The sequence below is a fragment of the Protopterus annectens genome, chromosome 14.part0 (assembly GCF_019279795.1).
Source record: "Protopterus annectens isolate FY-2018-M chromosome 14.part0, PAN1.0, whole genome shotgun sequence".
In the NCBI taxonomy this organism is placed as follows: Eukaryota; Metazoa; Chordata; order Ceratodontiformes; family Protopteridae; genus Protopterus; species Protopterus annectens.
Window position 1 is genome coordinate 436,265,494 of NC_056748.1, and position 11,185 is coordinate 436,276,678.

Here is an 11,185-nt window from a genome sequence, read left to right on the forward strand (position 1 = left end):
CACAGAGCAACTAGTTTGTATGGCGAGCAGCATTTCCACATTTAGTTACGACTATTTAGGTCAAGATTACATTATTATTGCACCCATGACTATCACTGCTCAAAGAGCATCTGATTTGGGTGCTGGGCAGCATTTCACTTGATAGGTTAGCTGTAGATTACACCAAGTAAGCATCCATTGCTCATTCATTTACATACACTCTACACTCCTGTCCTTTGCAAAGTACACACTATGACTTGCTTCCATGGATAGGCACTTTCCTGCTATCTCTGCATCTAGCTTAATGAATTGGGCATCCAGAGGCAATGTACCAATTGCTTTATGTACACTGACAAAAATTTTATTCTGAAACAAACAAATACAGTATGTGAGAGATGTAGTTACACATTGACACTGGAGGCTAGACTCACATATAGATACAAAAAGCAGCAAACAGGTCGTCAATGATAAACACACAACATTCTCTACACCTACAAGGACCAGACACCTAGACCTACATATGCGGAGGTGCTCATATGTAACTTACCCAAACCTCAAAGGCCTCTCAGTCGAAGTCCTCAGAAACTCTGCATGCACACAAAAAAGACAATTCCCATCACTATGCATAAAGCCACATATCATTGTCTCAACTACCAAGCCATAAGGTGAAACCCTCCACAACGCAATATTTTGTCCTTAAGGAGACTCCAGTGTTAGAAACACTGATGTCTGTCTTATCATGCTGAATAAGGAGATGGTTACAGTTAATTGCCTCTCAGGGGCCTGGATCTGGCCGATCGTGCAAACACTCTGGTCACTCCCCCCTCTCAGCACCAGTATGACTCAGTCATAGTCCATGTGGGCATAAATGACTTGGCATATATGAAGAGAGACATGATTGAGCTTTCAGAATATGTGCCTAGCATTGAGCAGCATTCTACCATCTCCAATGACGATGACACTATATCAACTGAAAATGATTGAATTTAACAATTGGCTTAGCTATGGGGTCCAATACTTGGCAGCCCAGGAGATCATGGTTGACAGGCAACACTGCTTTGGCAGGTCACCCCTAGGTTTTTGGATATTGGCCAAAACATTATCCACTCATATAGTGCCTTTTTTAGGCATTGCCAAACAGACAAACCTTCCAACATAACAAAATCTACTCAGTACAAGCTTAAGGTGTTACTGCTCAATGCTAGGAGTCTCAGTGAAAAACTGCACTCTCTAGAAGCTGTCCTCACCCTGGAGAATGCTGAAGTCTGTGCAGTTACTGAAACATGGTTTAAAGCCACTGAAAGCACTGTGGCAGTGCATGGCTGTAATGCCTTTCATACATTCTGACCATCCACTGATGATGAAAGAGCAAAAAGCAGATGTGTATCTATCTACATAAAGGATAAGTACACCTTGAGGCTGGTCAAACAATATGACATGCTTGAGCTATTCCTTGTCCAACTAACCATGGGAAAAATCTATTACCATATTCTTGCTAGCTACAGGTCTCCCACCATGAATGAGGAAACCTATACAGCATACCTGAAGTTACTTGAATCACTCACCATCCAGCCCAGTACCATACTCATGGATGATTTTAACTAACCTTTTAGTAAGTGGGAGGCATACATGACCATTACCAGGTACAAAGATTTCTTGACTTTGTAAATTATAATGCTCTGAGACACGTAGTCTGCACTCCACTAGGGGTCCAAATATCCTAGACCTGATACTCACAAATATGAGAGAGTGCTGCAAGCACCCCACCCCCCCACCCAAGTGTGATGTCCTTACTGGTAAGATCAGATCACAAAGCATTCTTTCTTGAAATAAAGGTAAAGTTAGAACCCCACCTAACCCCAAAAATGTTAAGAATTTTTCTAAGGCAAATGTCCGCCTTTTAAGTGATAGTATAGATAGTTTCCAAGCTCCTTTAAACCCAGAAAACATAGAAGTTTATATGGAGGTGTACACAAAAACTCAATATGACCATATAAACAACTGCATAGAAACAGCAGTACCAGACCGAAATAAGCCCAGGTCAGACTGCAGAAACAAGCCACCCTGGTGGACCCCTGCTATTAATAGGTTGTACAACAAAAGAAAGAAAATCAGGGAATGTTCACAACAAAGCAAAAAGTCCCTCATTAGTTTAACAGGAGATTCAGGGAACTAGTCAAGTCTCTGAAAGCAGACTTTGAGTCAAAAAATAGCCTCCAAAACTAAGGATAACCATAAGACATTTTTCAGTTATGCCTGCAGTCTTAAGGGCAGCATCCATTAATGTGCATAATTAGTTGTAGACAGCATCACATATGCTCAGCCAGAAGATGTAGCAAATCTGATGGCCAATAAAGTCAACTCAAATTTCACCTCCCCATCACCTCAAGCTGTTTCCCAAGAAATAACCTCCTCCACTGCCTTCCCAAAAAACAGGTTGCCACTGTGCTCTCTAAAGCTATAAACATGGCTTTAGTGGGTCCCGACAATATACCAGGCTGCCTTTTAAACAACTTGACTGAGGACCTATCAGGCACATTAGGATGCCTATTTAACTACAGCCTCTGGACCAATTTTTCATGGTAGAGCGAAGGACAGGAACAAATCCAAAATCAGAAGAGGATGATACTCCACAACAAACGAAGCAAAACCAGATGAATGAAAAGACAAGTCCTTTATTCGAATAAGTAAGCGCTTTCACGTTGCTTGGAACGCTTCATCAGACTTCAACTAATGACTGATGAAGCGTTCCAAGCAACGTGAAAGCACTTACTTATTCGAATAAAGGACTTGTCTTTTCATTCATCTGGTTTTGCTTCGTTTGTTGTGGAGTATCATCCTCTTCTGATTTTGGATTTGTGCTTTTTTTTGGGAGGTGATACCTTACCCTGACAGTGTTCTTTTCTTGCTGAAGGACAGTAACAGTCATCCCTCTGCATAATGGTGGACCTTCAACTGACACTGGAAATTACAGATCCATAAGTTTGACTAGTCTTATATGTAAGGCCATGGAAAGAATAGTCAAGTACCTGATAAATAATGACATATGAAACCTCCAGTCACTGGACTCAGCCCATTTCGGTTTTGTCAAGAGCAGGTCATGCCTACTAAATCTAGTGGACTTCTTTGAGAAAGTCACTAGGGCCATGGATGAGGGGAAAACTGTACATACCACCAATTGTGATCTGACTAAGGCATTTGACATAATTCCCTACTCTGAGAATGTAAATAATCTCACAAAACTGGGCATAAATCCCTACATCACCAGATGGATAGCCAGTTGTCTAATGAACAGAACACACTTTGTTAAAGTGGGTGAATCCAGATCCAGCAACAGGCCGATTACTAGCAGTGTGCCTCAGGGCTCACTGCTGGCACTACTTCTGTTCAAAATATATTTCCCTGAAGTCAAGGCTAATGTGGAAAGCCACTGTGTGAGAAAGTTTGCCAATGTCTGCAAACTGGAGACAATCACTGAATCTACCAGTGATGTAAATATCCTTAAGGAGGATCTAAATCAGACAAATGATTGGTGCCAGAGCCATGGCCTAAAGCTAAATGTGAAAAAGGCATTATCATACCCTTTGGGAAGTGAAATACCCCTGCAAATTACAACAATAATAGCACACCCCTAAGAATAGACTCATAGGTTAGAGGGCTAGGTACACCCAGATAGATGGTAGCCTCAACTTTGACTGCCGTGTGTCCACAGTGGTGAGGAAGTCTTTCTATGTGGGACAGCTTATAAGTAAAGATATGGCATCCAGATCCAAAAAAGTTGTAGTCCCACTGTACTTAGCCCTTTTTAGACCAGTAATCTAGTACAGTGTATCATTTGGCATGTACTTGACTAGGCACATACAAAAGCTGGAATATTTTCAGATGTTCCTCACAAAGAAAACCCAGAGTGTTACCAACATGTCCTATGTGGTAGACTAAAAGCCCTATCATTTTATTCTGTGTCCTACTGACTATTAAGAAGTGACCCATGCCTAACCTACAAGGCACTCGCAAATTCAGCCCTGATGGAGTTGTTACACATCTGCAAGACAAACAGCACAATGGCCACCCGGTCTAGGTATCTAAACCTGGTCTGTGACTCAAATAAAACATGCTGGGGAGACAGATATGTGTCTCAGAGATTACTCTTTCTTTAGAACAGGCTTCCTATTCAAGTTAAGCAGAGATCTACCCTGGCCCTCTTCAAATGCAGTTTGAATCAATGGATGAGGGATTGCAAATTCACATCTCAGGTAGTGTCTATGTCCCTTATTGACAAGGGTAACCTGTAAAATACTGAATGCATAGGCACAAACCTATGCCATCCTCTTGCCACTAGGGACCATATATTGGATAAAATCAGGTTATGTTGGCTAGGTTTGTAAGGGCTCTTAAGCCATTAGCCTAATAATCTCTTAGTAACCTGTGAACCTAAAGGACAGTAGCTCCTTTGGACTGTTGTTTAAGTATACATGTAACATTGTTTCTATCTTTTATGTTCTGCCATAGATTTCAAATCATACTCTTAACAGTCAACAGAGACAGCTTTGAATCCTGTTAAACCCACGTTTGATGGCATTTCCTAAAAGCATAGCTCCCAAATCTTCCTAATTTTGCAAACCATTCTGGTGTTGCTCTTTATTGTTGCCCTGTTCCTCATATATTTTTAACACCTTTCATGAGTCATCATTTAAGACATAGGCAAACATACAGTTATATACAACAAAACAAACCATGCTAACTTTTTCACATTTATACATTTATCATCAATCCAAAATTACACAAATTGATCAGTTCTTGCTTTCCCTTATAGCTCCTCCAAAGCATTACTCTGCATGTACTGTTCCCGCAGTTTCCATTTTTTGTGTGTAATTTGCTCCTACCCTTTTCTAAACATTCCCACTTGCAGTTCTTTTTTCTCTGTTACAGTATTCACTATATCAAATACAGTTGGTTTAGACTTTGATTTCCATTTTCTAGTAATTGCTTTTTTGGCAACTACCAGAATTAAAACATGTTCCTCATAAAATTTTTGATTTTCTGGTAAATTATTTAGAATTTCAGTCAATTAGTAATGCCAGATGCTAAAGTTTCATGCTTCTTTTTGTTTAGAAAATGCATGCATATGCAAACCATGTTGCTCTATTAACTTTTTTAAGTAAATTACAGCAGTATTTAAAAGTACCCCTGGTTTTGAGCCTTTATCCCCCACATTATCTTTGTTTTTGTCTAGACTTGTTAACCAAAGAAACTAAGAGGTATGCCTAAAAGTATTTCTGAATTATTCCTGTGACTTCAAGAATCATAACTGTAATGACACAGCACAATAAGTAGCAGAAAAGATGGCATGTACAGCCATATCAAGGTAGTAGACATGGTCATTGTGAAATGTTTCAGATTATATAGCTGAAATTAAAAGGAATATTTAAAGTATGTAGCATTTGAGGCTGTGTGAAACAGTTTACCTTCAACAGTTCTGATTGGGCACATTTAAACCTGTTTTAGACAGATGTAGCTCAGACAGTACTTATCTGTTTTGATGACCAGTAAAGACTAAGAAGAAAAAGATCTGGTTCCTGAGGTTTGTCTTCTAGATTTTACTAGCTTTTTTATTTCCATTAGGATCATGAGGAGGGCCAGCAGAAGATGCTGTCTTCAACAAAACACCTAGCTGAAACCTCATGTTATTAATCACTTGACAGAGCAAATTACAGAATACTGGGATTTTTAACTAGCTCATCATATGTGGATTCTGTGTGGGTTAGCAAATCCTTTGGAGTTTTGTGTTAGGAGTTGTTTAATTCTGTTTTTAGTATGTTTTGCTTGCCACTGGCTCCCTCCCAGACAGTGAGAATTTCCACAGTGCTCATAACGCCCTTGGGTATTTTTCAAATTAGCATCGCTAATATTTACAGCACTTATATGACACTAGCACCTAATCTGACGATGAGTTATAAAATTAACTATTATGATTATTATTATTGTCTGACATTAAAGCTATTTATCCAAAAGCAATTTCATTTTTTTCAAATATTTAAAATTAAATTTTCCCTTTTGTTCTTATAGAAATTGCATTCATTTCTATCTGGCATACAGTGGGGGTCAAATTAAAAAAAAATCACTAAACTAAAGTTAGGAGGTGAATTATTTTTCTGTTTTGTGGTAATCATTTTCCTTGCTATGGCTAATAAGGACCAAGTGCTAATACAATCTGGTAATGATGTATTAGTTAATAACAAAGCGTGAGTAATCACACAATTATCATACCATAATACCATAAAAAAGGATCTAATGCCATTCCAAAATGTGATTTTTTTTTTCACATTTTAAGAAAAATGTAAAACCAATCCGCTTTCAAGGATTTTTTACATTTCCAACAAATATTTGCAATAATCTGATCATTTTAAAAATGTATTTATATGTAAATGCTTTCCAAGACACACAGGACTTTGTTAAACTAATAGACCTGAGTATTAGATTTCTATTACATTCATTATCAATTTCATTTAAATTATAAGTCTGAATAAAATCCTAATGTGTTATTAACCTTGCATTCCAACTCTGCTAAGTACCTATATAACTTAAAGTAATCTTTATATCTTCTTGCTTACTAATAATTAAAGAATAGTATTTCCACAAATTATAGTACACAACTTTTTTCATTTTCTGACATTATTTTTTATAGTCTGTTAAATTAGATATTTTCCTAATTATTATTCCTCTACTTGAATTTTCCAGATTAAATTTACGCGTCCGATCACCAGTCATTACAATATCCCCTTTATTAAAGCAAACTGACCACTATATTAAATTCATGTTTTTTCAGTACTAACATGGTATCCAAAGCATTACTGTCTTTGAACTCAGATGTAAAAGCTACATAAAATATAGAAAATAACCATATTTTAATAAGAGTTTTTTAAATGTAGCACTTAATTTTTTTTAAATAACACTAATACAATTAATTTATATTGTGAAGTAGCAGAATATTTTTAGTATCCATAACATTTTATTATTGTCAGTTAAAAAGAAAGAACTCATACGTTAAAATTTTGAATTATCATAGATATCAACATGAGTAAATTTCCATTCAGCATCGTAAGAGCTATCCAGCCAGTATAATATTGTTTTATAGACTGAATCTTTAGCATAAGTTTCTGTACTGGGAAAGTTGATACCTCCTTTATAACAGTATCTAATGTGATTAATAAATGCCATTCTTGATTTATCTGCATACGATAAAAAGTTCATATGATACTTATTAAAAGCTTTTAAAAAAACTTTTTGCCAGTATTAATGCTGTTGACTGAGTAAAATAAAGAATATTAGATAATAAAATCATTTTAATAAGCATTAACATATCTTCAAAACAAAATCTAATAAGTATTCCATTTTTTAATTAATGTTTTAACTTTTTCAGTAGTAATATTACAATTCAGTTTAATAAGCTCATTTATATCGTCTGATAACAAAATACCAAGATGTTTAATAAATGCCTTTGGTGAAGTCATACTATATCTTTTTAACAATTTACTATTCAAATTAGGTTTATTAGCAACATTTATGTTTTTTTTTTTTTTTTTATAATTAAATGTCATCTGTGAGACCTTTTTTTTCAAATAGAAACTAGTCACTAATATTTGATGTCAAGTTATTTTCATTGGTGTTCATTTATGATTTTGCCTTCAGTTTCAGTAAGTAGCATGAATCACAGCACTTCAAGAGGGCAGTCTAAAACCCCAACTGCAGACATTGAACGGGCTGCTTATAGATCCCTGATCCATGAGAAAGGCTTGGAGCACAGAACAAAGGTAATAATTACAAACTTTCTACCACCTCTGTTTTTTTTTCTCCTCAGGATTCAGTACAATACAAGATTGCATGTGTGTTGAATGTAAGGTCATCTTCCATTTCTTGTACTTAAATGTGACTATTGAAATGTACAATGCTCGTATAGACTTCTTCAGCTAAGTAAGACATTGCGGTTGGCCTATCCAATGTGAAAAACAAAGCTGGCTGCCTTTGTGGACCATTTTGAGCTTAGCTAATGTTCCTCAGAGGTGAAAATCAAAATGTGTACCTTGTGTCTGGCAAGTAAACACTGTAACCATTATGCCAACTCCCAACCATATTTTACCCAGTCAGGTGTCATCATCTTTTGGGGCACTGCTGGTTATGGGAAACCATCTTTCATTTTATTTGATCCTTTCTAAAACTGACTATAGTCATCTGGTGGTGGCCATGTAAAGCCTGGCCTTACCAGCAATTTCCTAGCATCAGAGCCTGACTACAACCCAGCTCATACCAGTATATCCTGTACTGCCACTATACATGGCATTAGTCCCACTGATGAACCCCTCTCCACCTACCAGAAGCTAATTCAGCATGTATTGGTTCTGTGAACATCAATGCACTTGAATTTGGTCCTCCTGGCCTTCATAACACAAGGATCAAATTTACTAGCATCTCCCCTTTTGACACCGGTAAGCCAGTCAAACAAACTGAGTTCATTCCAACCATTAGCCTTAATTTTCAAGGGAGCTTCCATCCACAATGCTCCGCATACTGCACTTGACTGTTTACAGCAACGTTTTGCCTTCAATCCACCATTTTCCATCCCACCTTTGCTTCACCTGCCAGGCTTCTTCACTCCTTTTCTGGCCTTACAAGCCCATATACCACGGGCTTTGTTTTTCACATTGGATAGGCCAACCGCAATTTCTTGCCCAGATGGTGCTATTGAAGAAGAGTGTCATTCCCTCCTCAAAGACTTCACTAAGAAGACTGTCTGCAAGAAGAAGCATAACTTCAAAGTAAGTTTTAGAAGGTCTCTGAAGTTCATGGACTCAAATTGGCAGCGTGGTTAATCCAGTTCTCAGTACTGTTCAACTTCCACAGCAGGAAATAAAACTGCAATAGATTAGCTTTACTTTAATAGTTTTTGATTTTACTCCACATTGCAGAACAGAAACACCACTAAACTCAAAATTGACACCAATAAAATACCCTCCTCACCTCAGTCAGTCTCCAACCTTTGCATTCCCAGAAGTGTTGGCTCTGTCATTAGAGAAAAACATGACAAAGAATCAGGCACACAAAAAACTATGCAGTTAAAAATAAAGTATCCCAAAATTAATAAAAAAATGACAAATCTCCTCTTTCTAAAAGTAGTATCATTTTCATAGTTTTCGTCAGAAGGTAACTATTTGCTGCTGACCATAGGGCATGTTGAAGCTTTCATACTAGATTAACCATTTTATTCTGCTGACCGCTAGGCACAGTTTGTTTTCTGAAACAAGTTTAGTGGATTTAGCAGCATCCAGAAACAGTTTTTGATGACATATAGTGGGGACTATATGATCATTTACATCAACCAGGTCTTTGTTCCCCCTGCTAGTGTACTAGTAACAGTTCACTAGATGTTTATTGACTGCCAGAAAATGGGTGAGAATTGCTCTTGTTTCCTATTAACACACTGAGATTTGAATCTTGAGTTCCCTCCTTTAAGTGGAATTCCATTTGATGCATTGCCAAACACAAATAGTTTTAAGCAGACATCTTCTTTTGTGATGTAACGTTTTAGTGCTACTTGGATTAATTGCAGTTGCTGAGCCACTTTATTTACCTTACAAATGTTGTACACAGTGGCATGATTTATACTACATGCTGTGGGTTTCCTGGCAACACAAAGAAGCTGACTCAGCTGTGTCTTCAGTTGCACAGCTATCGTCCAGGTGAAGAGACTTCTGTCTGAATGACCCTGTTGGGATCTGGATGATCAGACGTCAGGACAAAGATATTCAACATATTTTTTTTTACACACACACACTTGCACACACTAAAAAAAAAAAAAAAAATATATATATATATATATATATATATATATATATATATATATATATATATGGAGAGATAGATAATTTGGGAGCCACTCAGTTTGTCGAATGCTTAATCCCTCCTACAACTGGTGACTTTTAGAGAAAAGATGGTGAATTACACTTAATAAATATTGACAAATATTAGAGTTGTAGACTTATTTTACTTGAGAAAATGTGCATTAATTCATTCTCTTATTCTGTCAGCGTCCAAAGTTACTGATGTTTTAAAAGTGTTCCTGATTATTTTTAGATTTGTCCCTGATTCTGTTGAAATTTGTTTCTGATTCATTGTGAGCTATGCTTGCCTGACTAATAAATAGTCAAAACTTCCTCCATTTGAATAAGACAACATTCGAAATTCTCACAATTCATGAGCCTTATCCAACTGAGCACACAGTTGAACAAATTCTCATTCATTTAACATGCTGTCAGACATGCGAGCGTGCACACACACACACATATATATATATATATATATATATATATATATATATATATATATAGATAGATATGTATATATATATACATATATACACATTTATATATATATATATATATATATATATATATATATATATATATATATATGTGTGTGTGTGTGTGTGTGTGTGTACAATCAATTCATTTTAATTGCTTTTCACTGAATAACAAATTAAGTTAATTAAATACACATTTTACTTAAAAGTATATCACATTCCATGTAAAACTGTAAAAGGCAGTAGACAATCACTGCTGGTGTGGTTTAAGATCGTAGGAATTACGAGGCAGATTAGTACAGGATACCATTTGTGCTTTGCCAGTGGCCACTCTCATGTTGTGCTCCCTCTCTACAATTTTGTGTTTGTCCAGAAGCAGTGATTCACTGCATGAGGTGATTTCCCTTTTCTACATGGTTGTGCGACTGTGGACTTAGTATATTTAACTGAAAGGGTGTGGGGGTGCAGCAGCACTTACCTCGCCTGTAAATAACAGTTTTGGAGGTTTCCACATCACAGCAAGAGTTAATCTGGTTTAGCTGTCAGCTGGGATGCCTTCTGTGTGGAGTCTGCAAGGCTTCCCTGTGTTCACATGGATTTTCTCCTAGTACTCTGGTTTCCTCCCACATTCCAAAGATATGCAGTAGATGGAATGAGCATCTCCTAAACTGGCCATAGGTGTGAGTGTGCATGTGCAGTCATGTGTGTGATACTAAAGAATAACTGTGGCAGGACTAGCCACCCATTAGTATGTCCATTGACTATAAATATTGGTCACTGTCGATGTGACACCATGACTCTGTGTGCAAAAAATGAGAAAAAAGGGGGGTTTGTATAGACGGATGGATGAAA

General features: G+C 36.9%; 1 protein-coding gene across 1 annotated transcript in view; it reads left to right on the plus strand.

Annotated features, from left to right (window-relative positions):
• Positions 1-11,185, plus strand: part of USP54 (ubiquitin specific peptidase 54) — a 1,304,502-nt gene that overhangs the window by 1,196,926 nt on the left and 96,391 nt on the right. Inside the window, exon 21 of the mRNA XM_044056203.1 lies at positions 7,669-7,790. Within this exon, the coding sequence (XP_043912138.1) occupies positions 7,669-7,790 (122 nt within the window). The remainder of the gene's footprint in view (positions 1-7,668; positions 7,791-11,185) is intronic.